We start from the raw sequence: 24,995 nt of genomic DNA on the forward strand, positions 1-24,995 counted from the left end.
ATTCCAGGCGATCTGGTTATCGGCCATTCGTTTTTCTCGTATGGCCGTGCGGCAGCGCGGTTGATTCTTGGTGCAGGCGAGCCACGGTTCAAACCCGAGTTGACCGCCCTGGTGAATACTGCGAGTGTATTAACCAAACGCGCTTTAGATCCCGTGACGGTGATTTGAAAACTCTAGGGGGGGGGAGCGTCGCCAAAGTGGAAACAACAATTCCTGGCACATTTTAACTCGTTGTGGGCGAAGCCACGGAGCACCATTTGCCGCCGCGTGCTTTGCTGGCAGACGACACCAAGCGAGTGCAACAGCAGCCCCCGTCGGTGACGGCCACTGACGAGTGGCACGGGTTCGTCCGATGGCTCTTCGCACGGAGCGTCGTGCGGTGTGGCGTGCCGAGAATGAACACGGGTGGGTGGGGGCGGGGAGGACGACACCCAACGCTTGGAATAAATTTTCACTTTTTTTTATTTATCAAAAAAGGATCAAAAACATTTTTTTTTAAATGCAGCACATTTGTAAAGTTTTTAAGGTCCATGATTTGTGTCCGTGAGTCAAAAAGTGCGAATGCGCGCGCGATCGGGGAGGGGTGGACGAAAAAATGTGGCCGTGCCAAAGTTTTTTTTTTAAAGGCCAAACGATTCCGAGGGGTTTCTTGCAGAATCTCTGCCCACTGTCGTCACCCCCCCCCCCCACTTAGCCCCCCACTTGCCCCCCCCACCCCCGTCCCCTCCTGCCCCCCGCCCTCCCGCGGTCCCACGGCCGCAGGTGTTTGGCCAAAGCCAATGAGAGGCAGGTTACCTGATTAATTATTTTTATTCGAGTTATTCCGTCAAAATTATTAATCACGGTTTTTTTTTCCCCCCCCCACAAAATTAAAGCTGAAGGTAGAAGTCCTAATTTAAACAGCAGTTTATACATTTTTGCTAGTCAGTGATTATTAATGAAAGCAGCATTTTTTTGGTAAATTACATTATTTTTTTTTATATATAAAAGAGACACTGAGAAAAGGAGAGAGAAAAACCCAACGTACGAAAATATATTCCCTATTAATTTTTTGTTTAAATTTTTTGCGTATTTTTACGTTTTGAATTTTTTCCGTAAAAAAAGGTGTTTTTGCCGTGTGTGTGTGTAAATATTCAGCCATTCCCGAGCCAAGTGACGACGAGATATATTATAGATACGTTCAGTAAAAAAACAACATTCTGGCTCTCCAGTCACCTTCAGTGCATCCAAAAAGTCCTCGAATTTTAAAAGCAAAATGGTGCTAAAAGTGAAAAGCGAACAACAACAAAAATGAAAAGGCCGGCATGGTTTGAAGTTTTAAAACAACGTTCCAATGTGTGATTCGCTTCGGGACGAGCAGCCGTGAAGATGCTGCGACTTGCTGCTGGGCACGTCTTGGTGTCGACGACTCGGTTTGTTGGGAGCTCTCAATTCGCACGGTGAGGTGATGGGCGGACGTTTCTTGTGTGTTGCCGTTGGCAAGTGAGCCGGCGAACATCCGAGCATCTGGCCCGGCGAATGACCGCGTGGAGTCCATGGTTTGAGATGCGAAGAGGTTAGGACTTGCGTGGACACCCATGGACTCCGTTATCTAAGCATGGCCAGTGCGGTTACTGTGTGGTTCACGGTTTGAGATTGGTGAGTGCAGTTGCACTGTGGGCTGTTATGACTCGCTGTTAGGGTTTGTGATAGAGGCTATGAAAATCTGGCTGGCTCCGTGTGCTGCTGCTGCTGTTACCCTACCCCTCAATATTTGGCAGCCCCAGACCCATCCTATTTGCTTTTCACTCTTTCGGCGGCCTGATTCACACAGCATTGACGATCATTTCTGCCCGGGGTTTTTTTTTGCAATCGCAGACACCACCAGAATGCCCCCCCCCCCCCCCAGCTATAATGCCCTCAAGCGGGAAGAACGGCGGCGCAACTTTGTCTGCCCGCCGCTTTTAGCACACCACTTGCAGGATGCGTTCCGCGAGCGCGCACGTACAGTATAAAGAGCCGCGGGTGACGACGACGACGCAACCACTCGACGGCGGTACAACCCCCCCCCCCACCTCGCCCGTCGAGACCGGCACGAGCGCGCGAGGCGTTGCCGCAGAGGTCACGTGCATGCACGACCTCAAAAGTCCTCTGCCCCTTTAAAGACCCCTCCACACCACACCACCACCGCGTGCGCTGCCCTTTGCCACAGACATACACCTGCCCCCTCTCCTCTGACCTCTGACCCAAAGCTCTCGTCTGTTGAGAGCCGAGCCTAAACACTTTCTGCACGACGCGTCTTCTTCTTCCGCGTTCTCCTTTTTTTGTTTTTGGCCCTTAGTCCCCGCTTTGATTCCTGCAAAAGTGAACTCGCGTACGGCCAGAAAAACACTCACAGGAATGCATAGACGCACGAATTTGGAACCTTCAAGGGCATAATCATAACAGCAGCATGGATTCCATATTTCAACCGCCCTGCGTCGCTGCCATCGCAACAACTCTTACCCACAACCTCCATGTTCCCTACGGTTGCCACCTGTCCTGGTTTTCCCAGGACACCCTCTCAAGACGCAGACTTAATGTTCTACTAAGATGGGGAAGGGCTATTATCTGACCTGTCGCCAATCATGTATTTGCTCTTCTTAAAGCCCACAGCGTTACTGACGAATGTGTTTTTTTTACTCTTTGCGTCGTCTCTGCAGCAACAGCAGCAGCATCATCATCATGACCGAATGATCTGTTGCATTCCCACCTCGTTCTCGTCCTCTCCTTGGCACTCCGCGTAATTGACTCCTTGCCGGCTATTTGTTTCTCAAAGGTCTACTCCCGACGTGTGCCTCCCCCCCCTCCGCTCATGCGATCCCCGTCTTCCCCCTCAAAAACCTGCGCGCTGCCCCTCCTCCGATCAGGCCCGCCCCTAGGTTGCTCAGGCCCAGAGCGTCCCCATCTGTGGTGGTGGTGCTCGCAAACTGGGACGGTGGGAAGGGAACCCCAAGCAACAAATGATTATACCCCCACCCCCCCCCCCCCCCCCCGAATCTCTTAAAATTATAAACTCCAAGTGAGATGACAAGCGACAGCAGATGTAGCTAGCTTTAAGTGAAGGATCCGAGACAGATGTGTGTAGTGAGATAGAGAGAGATTTAACTGGCTTGTTGCTCTGTTTATTAGGATATGCATGCAAGCCGATAACGTGGCGCACGTGCCCTGCTTGAGTTGCTTGTGGCCTCGGAGCAGCCGCTGAGTCTGCGTGCGCCCCCACAGCCACCGCTCCCCCCCCCCCTTGGGCGGTGAGCGTGGTTGCCATTTACAGAGCGTACTGACCCCAAGCCTTGACTTTGGTTTACATATTTTTTTAGGTGAAGCGACAAAACCCGCTGCCCGCAGCGATGGGGCAGAAGCGCGACGAGGGGGAGGCCGAGAGCGCCGGAGGGTCCGTGGCTTCACGGCAATAAATGCCCCTTTTCGACTGGCACATCGGAGGCGGGGGCAGGTGCCCTCTGGGTAATGAGGTTTTTTTCCCATTGGTTATATTTCGAAGCAAAGCCAGGTCCGTGCCTGTGATACGCCGACCCCGCAAGACATCTTAATCCGGCTTCAGGGCCAAGCAGGGCCAGAGGTGGCACTAACGATGGGTTATTTGTGCATCTGACGTCCATCGCCATTTGTCGACGGGAGGGAGGTGTGATAACTGAGCTAGCCAATGGGAGGTCGGGGTTCACAGTGTACCCCCCCCCCCCCCCGGCAGGAAAGGTCAGGCACCCAGGATTGAAGCATCAACTTCAGCGGTGGGGGGGGAGGGGGTTTGCCCTGGGGTGGAGCAACCCAGAAAATATTTCCCCACACGGCACACCACATCCAGTATACCTCGCTATGGCTGTGGCTTACTACAAATAAATGTGCCACCTACTCTCTAGTCGTACAAGCGATTGCCGAAACACGTTCGGCGAGAGAGGAATCCGGTGGCCGAGGGCGTTGCCGTGACCGAAACGAGGGTGTTGGGCGTTCAGGGTATCGCGATTGTACAGTGAGACACCCCCCCCCCACAACCCCTCCCTTCACAGCTTAAGCGCGCTTTGTTATAGTGGGCAAGGGTCCGTGAATGTTGTGCCACATGGACCGCGTGGACACGCAGGCGAGTGCAGCAGAGTTAAATGTTGATGGGTGGCGGCCACTGGCGTGAAAACTGGTTGCGGCTTCTAAATTATCGTTGTCGTCGTCGTCATTTAATGAAGGCAATCTAGTCGAAGTTCAGGAATCTGGCCTTCTTTGCTGCTGCCACCACTGAGTATTGCCCCGCTGCGGTTTGTTTGTGTTGCATTTTCATCCGCGCGTAGATTTGAACCACGCGGGCGGTGGGAGGGTTGCCAGGCTACGCGGACCAAAAATCCAAACAATATTTACAGGTGCAGTTCCGTCGCAGCGAAAGCTGCAGGGAGAATCCAGGTTCCAGCGACGCTAAAAATCTGAAGCCCGAGACTCTTGACAAGGCAACGGAGAAGCCCTTGAACACACGGCAAGCGAGCGCTGCTCACCACCATCCTCCTAACGCAACGGCGACATAAAAAAAAAAGTGTCCGTCGTAACGACTCGGGAAATCGCCGAAGCAGGCAAAGTCTGGCAGACTGAACGTCGGCCCCGCCTGCAGACGGCGCTCCTGCGTGACGAGCTGCCGCCTTAGGGACGGGGGGGGTGGGGGGGGATGGCTTTAGCTTTTTTCAGGGTCCGCAAACATCTGTTCGTCGGGGCGACGGAGACAAGGCGAGTGCAACCCTTGGCTCCGTTCGCCCGCCCTCCCTCTCGCCGCAACGACTCCACGCCGGGCATCTCCTCCACGCTGGAACCGCGCGCCGGCCCCATCAGCCGCGCGGGTTATTGTCGCGGATGCTGTCGATGCGCAGCAGGAGGTCGCGGAAGCCAGGCCGCTGCGGTGGCTCCGTGTGCCAGCAGTCGAGCATGATGCGGTACACCTGGCAGGGTGAGGATGTGGACGCAGGCGCGCACACACACGCTCCATCAGACAACGCGCTCTCGCATCGGCAGAGGAACCCGCAGTGGTCGGAAAAGCACGAGTCGGGTGGCCATTTTTTTTTTTCCCCACCAACACATCCAAGCCGAACCAGCGCGGGGCCCTCATGGGAGGAGTGGTTTTTCGCTGCCTGGAACTGAAAGTTGCACTACGGCTGTCTCGCAAAAAGGACATCTGGCTCGGGGCCAAGCAGGGCCAGGGGGGTAATGACGTATGTAGGTAATATTGAACTTTTTTCGCACCGTGCATAGCCAAACATGCTAATCGGAGGTGCGGGGGCGGGACAACAAACTATGTATGTTGAACTTCTCTGGTTTATTGCGTGCGACGCAGGTCAGAGTAGTGGGGAAAGTGCCAAGAAAAAGAACGATGGTGACCGATGATCAAGGCAACAATCCCCAACGCCGTCGACGCCATCGTCTGTGCGTGCGTGCCTGAGACAGAGGCGAGGGGGAGCGGCGGCAGATGGAAGAATGAACGCGGCCAACACAAACCCCCAAGCGGTGTCGTGTTGAGGGGGGCAAATGTGGAAAATACCTTTGGACATTTGCGGTGGGATGGCCAGCTGAAAACACAACCTGCTGTCTCTCTGGATGTATTGCCTCTGGCTTAGGCACGCGTGACCTGACACGTGGTTGGGCACTGATCGTGTGGAACGTGACCTTTTCGACCCAAGCGCCTTTCTCGCACGGCCCCCAAACAATTGATCCACTGCTGGATTGCCATTTCTCACGGTCCCAGGATTGCAATAATCTACCTCTCACCGGATGCGATCCCTGATGCGTGCCCTCTGTGTCCAGTGTTGACCGCCGGGCAATGAGCCCTTCTCACCACTGGTCCTGCCCGAGCCCGCTCAATTTTCCTAACGGTCAGCAACATATCTACGGGACCTTTGTTTGCCAGTTGGCGTGTTCTACCTGTGGTCGCGTGGATTTTTCTCCGGGTCCTTCCGTTTAGTGTATATGGCTGCTATAAATTTCCACGCGATAAGCCACTTTGACCGATCATTTGTGGCCAGGTCGCTTCTGAAAAAAGAGCTACACAGCTCGGCGGGCCTTACCCGGTCAAATAGTTTACAGCTTCAGAGTTTAAGAAATGCGCCGAACGTTTCCGACGAACACTAATGCCCCCTTGCGTGCGTGTGAGTGGGCACGCGCGTGTGGATATGTCCGTGTGTGCGTGCACGTGCGTTCGGAGGGTCGCTCACCTCTTCGGGGCACTCGCTCGGCCGGGGAAGCCGCTGCCCGTTCTTGAGCAGCTCGATGAGCAACACGACGGCCATCTGGCCCTGCTTGGCGCCACCCATCATCCGCATGAACTCCTGCGAGCAGACAAAGACAAAGGGGCCCCCACACCCCCCGTGGTGTAGCCTTTAACAGACTGTTGGGACAAGCGCTGCTAGCGACCAGCACCGACACCGCGCCCGGCCTGCCTCCCTTGTGGCAATGTGTACACGGCGCACGTGGAACTCGTAAAGGATGCGTCGAGCTAGGGGAGAGGCCCAGGACCACCGGCCCCAGATAATTCATCACTGGTGATGGGGAATCGAACTCTGGTCACCGCCTCTTTAGCACGGTGCAGTAAACTACAACGCTACCACTCCCCCCTCCTCCCCTGTGTGAGAGCGAGGACACGCAAGCTTTGCGCATGCAAACACCGCCATCAAATTCCAACCGACGCACAACGGGGGGGGGGGGGGGGGGGGCTGAAAGTCCAAACGAGCGCCTGCGCGTTTTGGCAGCGCAGACAATGTACCAAGTGTTTTTCTCAGAGTCCATAAACCACATTTATTGCCCTTGCTTTACTTCGCCATCATCATCACGTCCGTCTGCGATCGTGACTGATCCTTTGAAGTGTTTGGGGGGGAGAGCGAGCCTGGGAATCGTCTCCCATCCATGGCATGCCCCAGAATGCCCTTGGTGTCTGCTGGACTTTGGTCTGGAGGCCACTGCTGAAGCGGCCATGACGGTGGTGGAAGCCAGGTGCTGGGGACAACTCGTGCCCCCCCACACCCCCCCCCCCCCCCCACACACCCCCACACACCCCCCCACACCCCCCCACACACACACACCCCCCCACACACACCCCCACACACACCCACACACACACCCACACACACCCCCACACACACCCACACACACACCCCCCCCACACCCACACACCCCCCCACACACACACACCCACACACACACCCCCACACACACACCCCCCCACACACACCCACACACACCCCCACACACCCCCCCACACCCCCCCACACACACACCCCCCCACACACACACCCCCCCACACACACACCCCCCCACACACACACACCCCCCCCACACACACCCCCACACACACCCACACACACACACCCACACACACCCCCACACACACACACACCCCCCCCCCACACACACACACACACACACACCCCCCCCCCCACACACACACACACACACACACCCCCCCCCCACACACACACACACACCCCCCCACACACACACCCCCCCACACACACACCCCCCCCTACACACACACACACACACACCGCCCCCCCCCCCACACACACACACACACCCCCCCCCCCACACACACACACACACACCCCCCCACACACACACCCCCCCCCTACACACACACTCCCACACACACACACACACACCCCCCCACACACACACACCAGCACACCCCCCCCCACACACACACACACACCCCCCCACACACACACCCCCCCACACACACACACCCCCCCCCCACACACACACACACCCCCCCCCCACACACACACACACCCCCCCCCCACACACACACACACACACCCCCCCACACACACACACACCCCCCCACACACACACCCACCCCCCCACACACACACCCACCAAAGACCACCCCCCCCCCCCCCTCGATTTTCACCAACCGGGTTATTCACCAATGATAAACCGGTAACCATTTTCAGAATTGGTTACCGCTTTTGAAAGCCAGGAGCGGGAAACCATGATTCTGGTGGAATGTAAGCGAGTCACGCACGGACCGGCACGCTCAGACAGCACTGTGGCTCATGTACACCCCTTGCGTCCCAGTTCAAAGGTAAAGGTGAGGCCCTGTAACTGCCTTGCTCATGCCCCTGCTGGTGGAAGGGGTGAGGTGGTGGGGGTGTAGGGGGTGAGGCAGTGAGGGTGTAAGGTGGTGAGGGTGTATGTGAGGCTGTAGGGGGTGAGTCCCCACCTGCGGAGGGCTCTTGTTTTTGTCGCTGTAGGTGAACAGCTCGTAGAGGACGACGCCGAAACTCCACACGTCGGACGCCGCCAGGAACTTGCTCTCAATCAGCGACTCGAGCGCGTACCTGGGGGGGGGGGGGGGGGGCAGGGCAGGGGGGGGGGGGTTTGGCGTCACCATCAGCCGTGATCTATCCACTGCTGGAGGAAGGCTCTCCCCAAACCACTGCCGGCTCGGATAAAGGCCTTTGCCAGAACCGCTGCTGACGAGTGGACTTCTACCCGCCGATGACGATTATCATCGTCGCGCACAGACGGCACTCGGGGGGGGCCGTGGGGGGGGGCCGTGGGGGGGGCCGTGGGGGGGGCCGTGGGGGGGGGCCGTGGGGGGGGGGCCGTGGGGGGGGGCCGTGGGGGGGGGCCGTGGGGGGGGGGGCCGTGGGGGGGGGGCCGTGGGGGGGGGCCGTGGGGGGAGGGCCGCGGGGGGGGGGCGGAAACTTGGGGCGATGGCTCACCAGAAGATTGGACTCTCCCCGGGCTGCTGGACCTTGTAGTATTCCTTGCCCTGGGGGATGACCTTCGCGAGGCCGAAGTCGCCGATCTTCACCTGCGTGTGGCTCTGCACCAGGATGTTGCGCGTCGCCAGGTCGCGGTGGACGCAGCGCCTGGTCGTCAGGTAGTCCATGCCCTGGGGGTGGGGGCGGTGTTAAACGTCAACACTCATTGCTTGTTTTGTTTGCCAAGGTTGCGGTGGACTCGCGAGAGACCAGGTCGCAGTCTCGTTTACGAGCCTGACCTGGGTCAAGAAAACGATAAAAGCTGTAACAAAAAAAAAATGGAGCAAGCAGAAATCTGAGTTAAAAACGACCGCGTCACGCACCGCCAATTATTTATTTAGAGCGTTTGGTTTTTAGCGTGCAGTAGGACACTGGAGTGCCCAGACAAAACCCACGCTTCAGCGAATAAGGAAAGAAAGAAACTCTGCATGAGAACGGATAAGCAACATATTTCCTGTACTGCCTTCTGTGGGGAGATCTCAAGCGTAAGGTTACGGGCGCGATTCACGACGGACGTTCACTTTTGTCCGACCATTGGCAAAAGCTTGTCCGTCAGGCGCGTTGCCCAAAAGATCGCTACTTTAAAAGCCGCACACCAACAAAGTTGTTTGTCTTTGCCCTGCACCTCTGACTAGCGCGGTTGGCTACACTAGGCCTGGCACGAGCAGCACGGTGCCGTCACCACGGTAGCGTCGTCATTGCTCGCGCGCGCGCGCGTCCGTTACCTTGGCGATCTGCGAGGCGAACATGAGCAGGCACTTCTGGTCGGTCTTCTCGCGGTAGTGAAGCAGGTAGTCGCGCAGGCAGCCGAACGGCAGGTACTCCATCACCAGCTTGAGGCTGCGCCCACCTGCGCAGAGCGAGACACGCGGGTCCCGTTAGGGCGGGCGGACGGGCAGGCAGGCGCCACCCGCAAGCGCCCCGCTCGGGTCGACGTGGCGCCAGCGGTGGCGGCCTCCGTCGCCGTTCGCAGCGCGCAACCCGCTGCTCTCCTACACGGCTGACTGGCCCCATACAGCAAAGCGGGCAGGACGACTTGAGGGGTCATTTTTAAAGGGATCTCAAAAGTAGTACTGCGCTACCTGCTATCCGTGGGCCACTCTGTCCTGACCAACATTTGCCTTTGGTGTCGCTGTGCGGCGAGTATGGATTCCGCCTTGAGGAGTGATTTTTACCCCCTGCCCCGCCCCTCTGTTGCGTGGCACCTGGACCCCCTCCACCCCCTCCGCCCTTGGTCGGCAGCAACAGTTGCACCGCCTGCACACTCGGCTGAAGACTGAACTCTTTTAATCAGCCATCGTTTGGCTCCGAGCAGCCACGGCCGTGTTCTTGATTGCAAGACCCCATGGCGCCACTGAGCGGCCCCCTAGTGACCTTCACTGTGCCCCCCCCCCCCCCGACACACAAATGTAAAAACATTCCCCCCCATTTTTGTCGTGCTGCTGTCAAACCCCAGTGATTTCTAACGTGTGGCGGCCCTCGCAACTGCCGATGTCTTGTTGGTGAAAGTGGAGCCCCCCCAAACCCCCCCTCTGAGAATCCGTGAAGACCACTGCGCCGCGCTGAACGCCTGACCCACTGGCGTAATGTGGTTGACATGGGCCACCGCCGCAAGGAACGACACGAAATGGGCTCTCCCCGCACTGATCCGCTCCCCCCCCCACCCCTTTATCCGACTTCCCCCTCTCTTCATTTGCACCGCCTGCGCACTCGACAGCTCTCCCCGCTCGGCGCTCACCGGTCCCGCGGCAAACGCCGAGGTACTTGACGATGTTCTCATGGTGCAGGGACTTGAGGATCTCGATCTCCTTCTCGAAGTCGGCGTTCGACTGCTCCGGGTTGCCCTGCAACTTCTTGACGGCGACCGTGTCGCCCGTGTCGTCTCCCAGGCGATCGTAGCGGCACAGCTCCACCGTCCCGAAGTTCCCCTTTGAGAGGGACCGGGGGGGGTGGGATGCAACGCAAATCAGAGGTCGCAACCGGGTACCCGATACCCGTACCCTACCCGATACCCGGCTACCCGTACCCAGCCGGGTACGGGTACGGGTACCCGTTTGCGACCCTGGTGTGGCCGGGTACGGGTACAGGTAGGCCGTGAGTCACTGGTGAGTCACCGTTTGTCACTCATTTCCCAACGTCTTGTCTCTTCTCACAATTCAAGTTCCTAGAATCAACCCACCCGCGCCTGCAACATGGCTTCATCCCAGAGGTCGCAATCAAGTACCCGTACCCGGCTGGGTACGGGTGTAGGGTACGGGTACGGCCGGGTACGGGTACCCGTTTGCGACCCTGGTGCGGCCGGGTACGAGTACGGGTAAGGAATCAAAACCCGTTTGCGACCTCTGACGCAAATGAGTCGCCAATAACCTTGCCGAGGAGCGCGAACCATTGCGCAAACTCCGGGTAACCATCGCAGCAGCGGCGGCTTTTGACTGGCCATCGAACAAAGACGGTCGCCACGTCGCGCGCTTTCGGATGCGCTTCTGTGGTGGCCGTCTGGAATGCTCTTCCAAAATTAGGAAGCCACTGGAGCTTATGCACTTTTAAATCTATATTGGACGACTCGTGTCTTTAAAACTGCTTTGTGTTTTAGTTTGTTGTCCTTCCCCCACACCTCCGATTAGCACGGTTGGCTACGTACATGCGAAATAAGTTCAACATGCAGATAGATTCAAGAATCTGTTGCTGTACTGCAGCAGTCTCGTGGCCATTCTGTAGCCCAGGCCCACAAGCACCACTCGGTTGCATTTCTGTGTGGAGTCGGTGTGTTCGCCCCCTGTACTGCAGGGAGCGAACACACACGACAGCCAAACCAATATACTCCCAGAGCTAAAAACACAGGACCAGCCACTGGTGTTGGCCAAACATCCCAACGCAGCAGCACCCGCGACACCGACAGCACGGCGGGAATAAAATTGTGGCCAAATAACAAACACATTTGCATCGTATTTATCATACGTGTGTAAAGTGAGTATTGTGCGTATCGTGTCCGTACCGCTCCCAGGATGCGTATGAACTTCAGGTAGCGATCTTCGAACGTGTTCTGGTCCTGCAGGCCGGTCCACGCCGGGTAGGCAATCACCGGCTCCTCCGGCCTGCGATCGTCCTGCAGGGGCAGCACCTCGTACCCTGGCACACGGAGATCGTGCGGCGACACGGGCATCGTCAAGCCACCATCGCACCCGAGCCATCGGTTGCGGGCGACCAAATTGCGCAACTCGGAGCATCACCCGCGACTGCTTTGCCCGCCGTTTTGGAAACCCATAGACATTCGTCGACCGACGGGCGATTAAACTGGGCTCTCAAGTGGAGTGCAGGTGACGCTCTTAGTCAAGTCACCCAGTCACTCACATCGACCCCCAGGGGCTCGATCAGACCGAGTTGTGAATAGAGCACGTTAAGTACGTTCGGTTCGGCAATTCACTTTCACTTTTTTAAATATGACTTTGGCTGTCATGCGACGAACATGACTCTCGTATGTTAGGGTGGGTAGCCGATTGCTACCCCCCCCCCCCACCCATACTGCATTGACTTGAGGTCACTTGAAGGGATCTCGGCAGTAGTTCTGCGATGTCCACTTCCGTGCCCTCCGATTAACACCAAGGGTCGTACTGCTCCGCGAGATTTCCAAGTGCATTCATCATCTCGGAACGACGGAATACGGATCGCGCTCACCTGAGTTGATGAGGCTGTTGAGCTCCCGCACGACCGCACGGAAGGACGGACGCATCTCGGGGTCATAGTTCATGCACCTGCTGATCAACTCGGCCAGCTCGGGCCACGACAGCTTCCCCAGCTGCTGCCGCCGCGCGTAGAAGTTCACCTTCTGCTCGCGCCACACGGTGACGCGCGCACACACACAGATCGCTCGCATGTTCAGCAGGGGCCGAGCCTGGCTTGTACTCGGAATACGAAGACCGCCTTGTGTGCAATAGGGTGGTGTGTGCGTGGGCTGCGAGGAAGCCATGGAGATGGCAGTGCAGAGATGAATTCTCAAATATATCTGTGTGGGGCACGGCGGGTTTTCTCCGGGTTCCCCGGTTTCCCCCACGCGCGTCTGTCTCTGCATGCGCGTGCGAGCGTGGTGGTGCAGTGGTTCGCGCGCTGCCCTCGGAACCTCCTCACCAGAGTTTTATCTCCCTCCAACGCTGTGCGCCGTGCTGCCCGTAGCAGCCGCTGCCTGGCGGCGCAGTCTGGATGTAGCCTACATGGGAGGTGCTTGCGCCTCTTTTTTCCACTGCACAACCGAGCCGCGCCAGGCGCCGTGCGCCGAGCCAGCCCAGAGTGGCTCGGGAGGCGCCCGCTTGTTTTTCCACCACGGGACACGAGCCGTGCCACCGATGCCACGCGACCGCAATTAACGCGCGATGATCCCCGCCGCTTGGCCCCGAGGCCGGTATGGCAAAAATAAAAAACCCGTGTACTGCGACGGGCCCCCCCCCCCCCCCCCGCCTGCTGGCCAAGCTTACAGACACGGCGCTCACACCGGTGCCGCGTGGACAGGACGCGCTCACCTCCTCGCGCGTCAAATTGTGCAGCGGGCGCTCCCCCTGCATGCAGATCTCCCACAGCGTGGCGCCGTAGCCCCACTTGTCGGCCAACAGGCTCAGCCTCCGCGGGTCCTCCAGGCACTCGGGCGGCAGGAAGGGGATGCGCTCCTCGCGGTCTGCCAGAGGCACGGCGACAAAACGCGCGCCGGGCTCGATCTCGCGCCAGGGATGCACACGCGGCGGCGGCACGACTTGGCACCGTGACTTGCCGTCCCAGCCCCTCCCCCCATTTCTCTTCCATCCTCGGGGATGCGACGCCGATCACCGCCCCGTCGGAAGAGGCTTGGGCAAAAAGCCAAGGAGAGTTTTGACTTAAAACTTTCGTGACTGCAGGAATTCAGATTCTTTGGTTCCTTCGGTAAAGTCACGTAGATAGAAAAAATAATAAGATATAAAAAACCACGACGTTTCGATCGTCATCAGGAAAATGATGACGACCGATTGTGTTGCGATCGAAACGTCGTGGGTTTTTTAGATCTTATTCTTTTTTCTATCTACGTGACTTTACCGAAAGAACCAAAGAATAAGCCAAGGAGAGCGAAAAGTGGAGAGCGGCGAGGCTTGCAGATTAACGCAGAGCCCCCCCTCACCCTCGAGCCCGCCCCGCCCCCCCCAAATAGATCATCTTACACCCACGTTTGTGGGCATCGGCGGCGCAACACTTTCACGTCGCCGTCACGTTCTTGGCGAGAGAGAGGAGAGCGGGAAAGAAAGAAAAAAAACACGCGTTTACGAGCCGGAAACAAGCCTGCTAATTTTATTTTGTAAGGCACCAAACGGGCGGCCGCTGGCGGCATCGGGCCGGGTCGGGCCGGCACGGCACAGCTCGCGCGTTCGACACCCGCAGGGCGGCGTGCGTCTAAACTATAAAACTATATTGCCAGGTAAGGCCCACCGAGCTTTATTGCTCTGTTTCCGACCATACCTGGCCACAAACGATAGCTCAACCAAGTGGCTAATCATGTGGAAATGTATAGCAGCCAAATACTCTAAAGGCATTGAGCCCGTGATCTCCTGTATACCAGGCGAGGTAGTTAACATCTTGCCACCGGCATGCTCCGCGCAAGTGACCGCAGAATGCGACGGGCCCCCCACCCCCCTATTCGAGGTTGTCGTTATCGTTTTCAAACTACGCCTCCCACACGTGTACATCGTTTGTGGCGATCGCAATTGTTGTCATCTGTCGGTCTGTGACCCAAATAGGTTGGTAATTCTGTGCTAAGTTCGTGCAGCAAGGGCCAAGCTTTCCCACTGCCCGCAACCCCCACCCCACCACCGTCTGTAACCGCTGCCCGGCACCCGGCTTCTGCCTCGTGCCTATGTCTGGCAACATTAGCCAGGACATTGGCAGGGCTGGGGCCGTGCCCGCTTGCCCATCAAGGCCTCCTGTCGCCACCGGATTACAGGCGGCGGCGGGGCCAGTCAGAGGTTTCCGCGTGACTCGTTGGTCAGAGACGCTGAGCCGGCACTTGTGAGATCCTCGATTTAGCCGCTGCGCTATTAAACTCGGTTCTCGAGTGTAGCGAGTTGATGGCCTTGGCTCGGTCACAGCGGCTTACGTCGACGTACGTGCAACGGACACTTATCGGGGCACGTAACGGGCTTAGTGCCGCTAAGTGCGGAAAACGAGGCCTGTCAAATAGGCTTCAGAAGTAGTTCCGTGACATCGTCTTCCGGGCTGTTCTCGGACACTCGGCTTCCGTCACTTGATTTGGACTATTTGCAGCTCTCGCGCAATTGGCAGCTCGGAGCACGGTGGCCACCCTGGTTAACACTGCGGGCACGTTGCCGTGGTCGTCAACGGGACGAGTGACGTTGCTGGACAAACAGCCGGCTGCACGCCGGCGTCGCGGCCCAATTTTGAGCAAGTTTTAACACTACTCGCAAATAGACTCGTTTCGTTTAAGCTTCACAAGCAACATCGGCTCCCCTCCCGTGGAGCTACGGGGAGACTGTGAAACGTAGCAACCTTCCCATTATATTAGCCTCGTGCTATCAGAACGGCCATTTGGATGCGAACGCCGGCGTGACTGTCGGCATGACGGCAACGCCGTGACCCCGAGGGGAGCGGCTCCGTGACCGCGAGCACTTGCCTTCCTGCGACAGCGCCGTGATGCTGACTCCCGAGTCGCTGAGCTTGATGAACGGCTGCGTGTGGTCCCGGGCGTTGCCTTCCCTGGTGAGCAGCACGTTTTTGGAGCACACGTTCCCGTGCACCATGCCCTTGTCCTCCTGTTCGCCGATGGCGGTGACGAGAGGGAGAGAGCGCCAGGGAAGGGGGGGGAGTTCCAAAGGTGAGGGCGTTACTACTGCCACCGCCGCCGCCACAGCCGGTGAACATCACTGGGTGACGTCAACGATCAAGCAAAGCCCCTCCGTTGTGCTGGTTATCGTAGGAATCAATACAACGGGTTTATCGTAGGAATCAATACAACGGGATTATCGTAGGATTCAATTCAACGGGATTATCGTAGGAATCAATTCAACGGGGCCCTGATAGTGGCTGTGGGGCTCATCCCCTCCACCACGCCCCGGGTGATGTCATTTGTTGTCGTCAGCGTCTGGGTTATTTGGCGGTCGGAGCTCTCGCCACTTGGCAGGTTGTGCCACGGCGGGTCAACGGGTCGCTTTCCCGCGCCATCTGTTGCTCTCCGTCGGCGGGTAGTTGGCGGGGCCTGGGGACGGCCACGCGGGTCAGTGTCGCGGGGCGGGGCGGGGGGGGGGGGACGCGGTCGGCCGCCATCGCCGCCCGCAGCCGTCGTGGCCGCAGCGGCAGGGAAACGTCGCGCATTTACTCGTAATAATTATAATTATTACGAGTAAATCATTATTATTGCTGTTGTTTATTTATGCAGGAACGCCACAAAGGATCATAGGACTCTTTTTCCAGGAAGGTGCTGCATTGGGTTTTTATTTTAAGATATTTTCAGCCAATTATTGACGAGTTGTGTTTTTTTTCCCAATTGTGGAAACTGGAAAACCGGGAGAAACCCCCCAAAAGCCTTGCACAGGGTCGGAGGGGGGGGGCAACGCTCTATCCCCGTACAGATGGAATAAACAGATAGCGACGAGTCCACTTGCTGTGCTGCCTTCTCCTGGTGATCCACCAACCCTAGCTGCTGCATTCACAGTGCAGGATTACAGGCAGCCACCACCACCACAGCCCGGAGATTTGATTTTTTTTCGTACCTTCCGATTACTCAGGACTCCCGCAGAGAAGAGGTCACTGAACCCAAGTCAGTTTGTGCCGGATTGAATAAAAGATGATATATAGGCGCGCGCGTATGTATGTGTGTGTGCGTGTGTGCGCGTGAGTGTGTGCGTGTGTGCGTGTGTGTTAGTGCACGTACACGAGTGTGTGCGTGTGCACGTGTGCACGTACGCGAGTGTGTATGTGTGTATATGTGTGTGCGTGTGCACGTACGCGAGTGTGTATGTCTGTATGTGTGTGCGTGTGTGCGTGTGCACGTACGCGAGTGTGTATGTGTGTGCGTGTGTGCGTGTGTGCGTGTGTACGTATGCGAGTGTGTATGCGTGTGCGTGTGTGCGTGTGTACGTATGCGAGTGTGTATGCGTGTGTGCGTGTGCACGTACGCGAGTGTGTATGTCTGTATGTATGTGTGTGTGTGCACGTACGCGAGTGTGGGCGTGCATGCGGCACAGAGTAGCGGTCGGCGCGCCACGAAATCGGCAATCCGAGTTCGATTCCCCACTCGTGAGCCAAACGCATCAATGTCGATTATCCGAACTGGTCCTGAGCCTCCCCTAGGTCAACTCGGCCTTAAATAAGTACCTGATGGGGGTGTGTAAAACATCACCACTGTGGAGGCTCAGGTGGGCCCGGGTGTGGTGCTGGCCACATGGCCACCTCGTGTGCCGTGCCGGCCTAAATAGATGTCCGCAAACAGCTCCGACAGTCGGTATATGCACGCGCCGCATCTCACCAGGAAGCTCATGGCGCAAGCGAGCTGCTTGGCGACCTGCAACCGCCAGCTGAGCGCTAGCGCGGACTGGCGGTGGCGCTGCAGGTAGGTGTCCAGCGAGCCGAAGCGCACCTTCTCCAGCACCATGACATCTGCGAGCAGCGAGCGACGGACAGCACACACGCTCTCTCCGTCAAAGCGCCGTTCCCCCCGGCCGCCGGTACAAACGCCGTCGCCTCTCTCCGAGTCCACGCGCGGCCCTCGAAGGCCCGACCCCGATGGAGTCTGGCCAGACTTTCCACAGTTGCTTGCCAGGCTCAGATTTCCGACTGCCCTCTCGGGCCGAATGTCAACAACAACAACGCCAGCCAGACTTCTTAGAACGTGGGAAAGTGCTTTTTTCCGTACTTTAGAAGCCAGAGAATGTATCAAGGACACATTCCTGAAGGTTACACCATGCACAAACAGTAAATAGTGTGCAGGGCGGATATTCGACGGTCGATTATGTGACGTTGTACTGCAAAACATTCCTCGCCCCACCCCCAACCTCTCCTTTCAATGCCCCCACAAACCCTTTCCAACTCACACTTGTGCCTTTCCTGTTGGGATTGTTGCCGCGTTGAACTATTCCCTTTCCGGTTTTTATTTTTTTATTTACCATACGCACGAGCGAGCGAACGGCTGAGCCAACAGCCGTCAGCATCCGCCCTGCGAATGTCGACTTTCCAATCCCAAGCGGGCACGACCTTAAAGCTGGCGACGGTCGGCGTGGAGGAGGACGGAGGGAGGGAGGGAGGGAGGGAGGGGAGGGAGGGGAGGGAGGGAGGGAGGGAGGGGAGGGAGGGGAGGGGAGGGGAGGGGAGGGGAGGGGAGGGAGGGAGGGGAGGGGAGGGGAGGGGAGGGAGGGAGGGGAGGGAGGCTCGCTGCGTCGTCGAGTTTGGCAATGCTCGCTCATCGCTAATCGCTCGCTCCCCGGCCTACAAGGGTTCGTTCGAAGTCCGCCGTGAAGCCGTCGTGCTTGCTCTAAAGCGTGACTGATATGCAGCGCGGCAGACTGCCCGCGGCACCGCCAGTGGACAATTTCGATAGGAAGGAGGCAAAAGAGGACAAGGCGGTCGGGGGGGGGGGTAGCGGGAAATGTGCCTGTGCGTGACACGTCCGTGCGTGAGCGAATTTACGGGCGTGTGAACGCACGGGGGCGCGTGTGCGTGCGTGTCTGTGCGCGCGCGTGTCTGTGCGTCTGTCGTTGCGTCCGAGCAAGTGAATGGGTGTGGCGCTGAACAAACATTCCCAATCGTCCGCAGTCAGTTAAAGGGGAAGGCTATATGGGCGATCTTTGTCTCCGTTTGCACGCGTCGTCATCGGGAGCGGCGGGCGGCACAGTGGCGAGCGAGTTCTGAAGCCGGTGATGCGAGTCCGATTCCCGCTCGCAGCCCGTGACTAACTATGTATGAACCTGTCCTGGGGGGCCTCGCCTCGGTCAACGCAGCCTCAAATGAGCACCTGGTGCAGTGTGTAAACATCGCCACTCGGAGAGACAAAGATGGCCGGGAGTTGTGTTGGCCACCCCACTCCCTCGTGCTCCACGCGCCAGCCTTCAAAGGTGCTCGCTAACAAGCCCCTTGCCCCGACAGCCTGTCTGTGTAGGCTGTACGGGGGATGTTCGACTTTGTGTGCTTGTACATGTGGATGCGCGGGGTGCCGTCTGGCCATTCTGTGCGTTTGTTCGCAGCCCCTACGTTTTCATCGAGTCAACGAGACTCGAAAGGATTTTTTTTAGTTCAGGATGTTGCCACGCTCAGATATGCCGTGGCCAATTTTTTTCTTTTTTACGACGACGATTTGCCGCGTGTGACAAAACCAGACCGCCCGGAGACAACCCACGCATACCCAGAAGATAACAGCCGTAGAAGTATGCATAGATAAGAAATTCAATTCTACAATACGACGTTTTGATTGCAACACAAGCAACCAACGAATGCGAAAACAAACCTAGTAACCTAAAAAATGTAATGTAATACAACACAGAGTCGGCTAACACAAGAGTCACACTATCTGGTTGATAACATTCTTCCAAAGATTGATAAATTTGAGAGACAAAATTTTAGAAATCTTTGGAAGAACGTAATCAACCAGGTAGGGTGTATTACATTTCTAAGTTTACTATGTTTGTTTTCTCATTCATTCTTACCTGATGACGGTTGCTTGTGTTGCAATCGTAACGTCGTATTCTATTATTTAATTAATTTTCTTTCCACGTGACTTTGCCGAAAGAACCAAAAAGTAATTCCTGCGGCCACGAAAGCTTCAAACCAAGTTTTATGCACAGATAGTCCACAAACGTATTTACAGTCAACTACTGGGTCCGTCCGCCTGGCACACTTGAAGCCAGTGCACATCCACGATTCTTCCCATGTCCTGTAAATTTTTCCTCCAATTCACCAAACTACAGCCGTCGGAGAGGGCACACGCGCGCACGTGCGCACGCGTGCACGTGCGTGCGTGTGCAGCATGACGCGGGCGCGTGCAAGCGTGTCTGTTGCCATGCGTGCGCGTCACTCACGCTCATCTCCCCGCACGCACACCCCATGCATGTGCACCAGGTGCTTGTGAGAGAGCTGGCTCATCATGCTCGCCGCCTCCAGGAACGACTGCGGACACACACGCGGGATGGGGGGTGGGGGGGTGTGCAGGTGAGTGCGGAGGGAGACCGCAATAGCGGCGACCAAAACAAGGGGCGGAGATCGCCGCTCACGATAAGCTGCCGTACGAGCCGGCGAAGCGGAAGCTCCGGGTACTCCCCCGCCCAAACTTTAAACTGTCCCGTGACACGCGGCTTTAAAAGAAGACACGCACGCACGCCTAGGCGCAGGTGGCTGCGGCACATTTGATCAAAAGCAGTTTTGCCGGCTCCTTTCAGTCCGTCTGTCTGTGCGTATCTTGGTGATGCGTAACGTCACACACGACGGTGGGGGGGGGGGGGGCTATATGGTCCTCGTGAAGTGCAAATTAAGTAAAGGTGCGGCCCTGCTCCGCTGCCGGAAGGGCCTCCAGCAGAGGGAAAGCGCGGTAGGGTGTCGCAGCACGGAATCGTTACTCTGTGCGATGTGTAAACATCAGTACTGGGGAGACAAAGGTGGCCCAGCCGTGGTGCTTTACAGGCAATCTTTGTCCTTGTACATACATCTACACGTAGATGAAGATTCAATCACATGGAGGATTTTTGGGGTCAGGAACTTTTGCCTTTCTATATAGACAGTATATATACACACACACGGTAAACTGTCAAAAGATACCAGCAGCAGCGGCGAGCAGGGCAGGGCATGTCATGTCCAAGTCTCGCGTGGCGACGAGGTTGATCAAAGCGAGGCGAGGTTTTTTTTTGGGTCGCGCGACGCTGGGACCCCCGCGGGTTGAGAGCGTACGACGAGATCACATCCAGCGGACTTCCGACTTCAAAGTGTTTTTTTTATCAAAAGCATTTCTCCATTCAGTTGCCGAAAAACAACAGCCGCCACCGCCGCCACAACCTGCCCCAGCATGAGGGGGGGAGGCCCTGGTCCGGCCGGGCACTCGCACTCTCGACCCGCGTAGATCAGTCGCCTCCTTGTAACTCATTTAGTCGCTCCTACCGCGGCCACCGTTCCCGTGGGCTTCACCCGTCGAATTCTCCACACGGTTTAGAGGGCTCGGTCAACCACACCGACCGTTCTGTCACGTCCAACTGCGTTCGTGCCGTTTGTTACCGAGCCGACGCAGCGACCGTGCGTTTTAAGTCGAAGGGCGGTGGAAGGGTGGAGGGTGGAGGGTAGGGGGTGGGGGGGGTCAGCGGGTAGGGGGTCAGAGGGTAAGGGGTCAGAGGGTAGGGGGTCAGAGGGTGAGAGGGTCTGGAAGGGTAGGGGGTCACAAGGTAGGGGGTCGGAGGATAGGGAGTCGAAGGGTCGAGGGTAGGCGGTGGAAGGGTGGACGGTAGGGGGTGTGAGGGTCGGAGGTTAGGGGGTCAGAGGGTAGGGGGTCAGAGAGGGAAAGGCGCGCGAGGAGGGGGATTGAAGAGGCACGGAAGGAGTGAGCGTACGCCAGCGACGTCCTTCCTCCTCACCTCGGAGCAGTTGCGGTGCTGGCTGCTCAGCACCTTGAGGATGACGTCGACGCGGCGCAGCTCGCCGTAGTCGCTCATCTCCTTGTGCACGCCCACGTAGAGGTCGGTGAGTGTGCCGCTGCCGATGTGGCGCTCCTGCACGCGCCGCAGCGCCGGGAAAAAAAAACTAAGACAAAGAACCCCCGTGTATAGCCCGAGACGAGTGCTGTTAGCGAGCACCTACGAAGGCCGGCACTGTGGCACACGAGAGGGTGGGTGGCCAGCACCACGCCGGGGTGCCGATGTTTACACGCACACACACGCACACAGGTACAGACAAGCACACAAACAGGTGTACACACGGACAAACCCAGCAATCGCGCGTCGTCATCACCGTGCATCGTCGTCCGTCTGTCCCAGCCCAGCCTTCGATTAATGATCACCGGCACGTTTCAACGATCCGCCCCCATCATCCATCCACGTTGACCGCCCCCCCCCCCACCCCCCATCTGGATGACTCGCATGTTTCAATTGTCCATCTGACCATACGCGACTTCCCATTCCAAATTTTGATCGCTCGCCAACGTTGATCACCCGCCAGTCCGCACCACCTCAATTAAAATGAAGCTCATGGAACGCGAGGTCGGAGGCTGGCGAAGCAACAGAGCCCTTGCCACTCTCTCGTGCTACTGGCAAATAGAGAAGCGTTTACCCCTGGTACAAATCCTTCTACATCCCCGTGTATTTATAGCCGAGTGAAAGACCCTCCGAGACGTTGCATTGCCGAGCAAGAACTGGGTCACGGTGATAACCCGGGGTCGCACCGACCACCGTGCTGCGGTTGCCATCGCGACGGCTGGACACTCGCCTGCCTCTGTCGGAGCTACGATCGCCCAGCGACTTAAATCGGTAAGCGACGTGGAAACCGCATCGCAACGGAAAAATAGTGCAGGATGGAAAGTAAATGGAGCTTTCAACAACACGCGACAGAGGCGCGTAAAGCAAGCACTCAGTGCATTTTGGAGAACACCGTCAGCATTTTCTGAAGAAGTGCATTATGGTCCTCTTGTCTGAAGTCACCAAAACAGCCAATCAACTAGCACCGTTGGCTACGTACGGCGCGAAAGAAGTTCAACGTAGACAAGTACGTACTTACCGTTGTCTATCCCTGCACCATTTCTGACCGCCAGTCACATCACGTTTGCTCAAATTGATTTCGATGGTCGCCAAACAGAATGCACTCGTTCACGAAACGCACATAGGCCGAGCGCTCCCCGCCCAGGGACTCGCATGGAACCAAACGGAACGACAGCGATGGGCACGAGGCCCACGGCTCTCCTCGGCCCGAGAGGTGCCAGCGTCGTACCTGCTCCAGGTTCTCGCTCCTCACTCTGTTGAACTGCATGCGGCCGACGCTGCGCTGCATCGTGGGAGAGCTCGGCATCTCCGACGCGTCGTTGCTCCTGACGATGAGCAGGTTGGACTTTTCTGAAAGACGCAAAAATGTCGGAATCCGTCCAGGAATGCCAAGCCGGCGGCGGTAGTGTCAGGTGATAACAAAACAAACTCACAAAAATCACTCGCGGATGGCCTCACTTTTCAGATGCTTATCTCCCCTTCAAAGGCCGACGGTGACGCGCCTGCTTTTAGCCTCGGCGGCACGCTCGGGTACGTCCCAGTCCCAGGGCTCGTGCGCGTCCCCGAAACACGCACCCCCCCCCCGCCCCGCCCACCCGCCCCCCCCCCACCCACCCCCCCCCACCCGCCCCCCACCCGCAGTGGAAACAACGGCGCAAGTTTCTTAGATCCCCCGACCCCCGCCGCCCGCCACCTCCGTCCCACCCAGCAGTGTGGACGTGTGCACCACAGTTAGCCCACGATTCGGCAGGTGGCGGAGTGGTGGGGTAAAGTTGTGCGTACTCCCGCCTCCTCCAAGATGTTTGACCAGTGTGGACGACTTGGTCGAAAGACAGTGGTGTGAGCAATGCATCTCAGGGCTGCACCTTTACCATCCTCACCTTCGATAATTATTATTATTATAATTCTGCAGGAATCCCACAGTGTGACCTTGACCATCTGGCGTTGAACAGCCGGGGCTCAGATCACGACACGAGCCGGATTGCTGGATTGCCGAAATGCCAGAATGCCAGACCGCCGAACGACGGATTTCCAGATGGCCAGAATTCCAGATTCCTGAATTGTTGGGTTGCCGGAGCACCAGAAATCTGTTGTTCCAGGATGCCAGATTTCCAGATCACGGGAATTCCGGAACAGCGGAAGAAGGTGCGTCGTCGCGGCCGCCGCCTCGCCGTCGGGCCGTACCCTTGGGTCTGGGCGGGCAGCAGTGCGTGAAGCGGAAGGTGACCCCGTCGGAGCGGAGCGTCTCCGAGCGGTAGTACGCCACCAGCTCGGCCAGCGTGGGGAAGGAGCGCCGCCCGCCCACCAGCACGAACTTGGAGCCCTCCTGCCTCACCAGGCAGTGCTTGAAGTCGTTGTCCTGGCGCCGGACAAGGGGCACACAACACGGCAGCGGAGGGAAGGGAGGGGGGGTAAGAGGTCAAGCGATGGGAGCAGTGGGAGGAGAGATTTTCGGAGGGGGACGAGGAGGCCTAAGCCTCCCCTCCCATTGCTGCAGGCAAATTGAACAGTTTTATTTTCAGTCACAATAAATTTGTAGGAGCGCGTAAGTAAGATGTGTGTCGTGTACCCTCCTCCGCCCGACACTGCCAATTCGATGAACAAACGTGGCCACAGTTTATCGCTGCTTCAGGAGCACCCCCGGTAGCGTTGTTGGAGAGCGATCCGCACAACGCGAAAGAGTGGGCTACGGACGTTTCGCCGGTAGTTGCAACCAGCGTCATCAGGCAGGCACGTGTAACCCAACCGGGCGTGCGACCCAACGTTCCACGAAGCCGCAGGCACGGAAGTTCCACGCCACGCGACAAGGCGAAGCTCGCGCGGGGCGGCGCCGTCTCCTCCGCCGTGTATTTCGCTGCGGCTCAGAACCATCGTGGGATCTCGACTGTTCACCCAGACAAGCCTCGCCGCGTCTCGAGACTCCTTCTCAGGAGGATGCTGCCAAGTCTCCGCAGTGTGGATGAGGCGCCAATGTGTGTGTGTGTGTGGTGTCTCACCCGCGTCTTGAGCAGTGGTGCAGTGGTTAGCGCTTTGATCTACAAAAGCGGCTAAACCGAGGTCGATCCTCGCTCGCGACCAATTACAATTGCGAATATTTGAAGCAGTCCTGGGCCTCCCCTAGGTCGACTCGGCCTTAATCGAGCACCCGTTGCGCTCTGCAGTAAACATCACCGCCGGGGCGACAAAGGCGAGCGTGGCGATGGCCACCCACCCCCTCCCGCTCGTCGTGACGACCTTCATGAGGTGCTACATCGCCAGCGACACTTGCCCCCTTAACAGCCTGCCGAAGGCTACGCGGGGGACCTTTGTCCGAGTCTCACCCGCACGCGCACGCTGATGAAGAACTGGTGGGGCTCCTTGGGGCTGCAGCGCAGCACAAAGTGGCCATCCCCGTGCTCCAAGCGCCGGAGCTTCTGCACCGCAAAGTCAGAGCTGGCGGAGGGAACGAAGACACGTCAAGCGTCACACCACCGCCATCCCCACCATCACCCACCACCACCACCACCCTCCGCCAAGACCACCACCATCATCAACGCCACCA

General features: G+C 57.7%; 1 protein-coding gene across 1 annotated transcript in view; it reads right to left on the reverse strand.

Moving 5' to 3' along the window:
- Positions 1-3,008: 3,008 nt before the first annotated feature.
- Positions 3,009-24,995, reverse strand: part of LOC144947660 (tyrosine-protein kinase JAK2-like) — a 60,065-nt gene continuing 38,078 nt past the window's right edge. The window contains exons 8-23 of the mRNA XM_078876918.1: positions 24,775-24,886; positions 23,639-23,813; positions 22,683-22,804; positions 21,338-21,472; positions 19,802-19,889; positions 17,260-17,390; positions 15,409-15,547; positions 13,280-13,431; positions 12,441-12,591; positions 11,761-11,894; positions 10,504-10,693; positions 9,491-9,615; positions 8,724-8,896; positions 8,219-8,336; positions 6,216-6,329; positions 3,009-4,949 (exon numbers count right to left, since the gene is read on the reverse strand). Coding sequence (XP_078733044.1) covers positions 4,839-4,949; positions 6,216-6,329; positions 8,219-8,336; positions 8,724-8,896; positions 9,491-9,615; positions 10,504-10,693; positions 11,761-11,894; positions 12,441-12,591; positions 13,280-13,431; positions 15,409-15,547; positions 17,260-17,390; positions 19,802-19,889; positions 21,338-21,472; positions 22,683-22,804; positions 23,639-23,813; positions 24,775-24,886 — 2,170 coding nt within the window. The 3' untranslated portion in view covers positions 3,009-4,838. The remainder of the gene's footprint in view (positions 4,950-6,215; positions 6,330-8,218; positions 8,337-8,723; positions 8,897-9,490; positions 9,616-10,503; positions 10,694-11,760; positions 11,895-12,440; positions 12,592-13,279; positions 13,432-15,408; positions 15,548-17,259; positions 17,391-19,801; positions 19,890-21,337; positions 21,473-22,682; positions 22,805-23,638; positions 23,814-24,774; positions 24,887-24,995) is intronic.

Source organism: Lampetra fluviatilis, chromosome 46 (assembly GCF_964198595.1).
Source record: "Lampetra fluviatilis chromosome 46, kcLamFluv1.1, whole genome shotgun sequence".
Taxonomy (NCBI): domain Eukaryota; kingdom Metazoa; phylum Chordata; class Hyperoartia; order Petromyzontiformes; family Petromyzontidae; genus Lampetra; species Lampetra fluviatilis.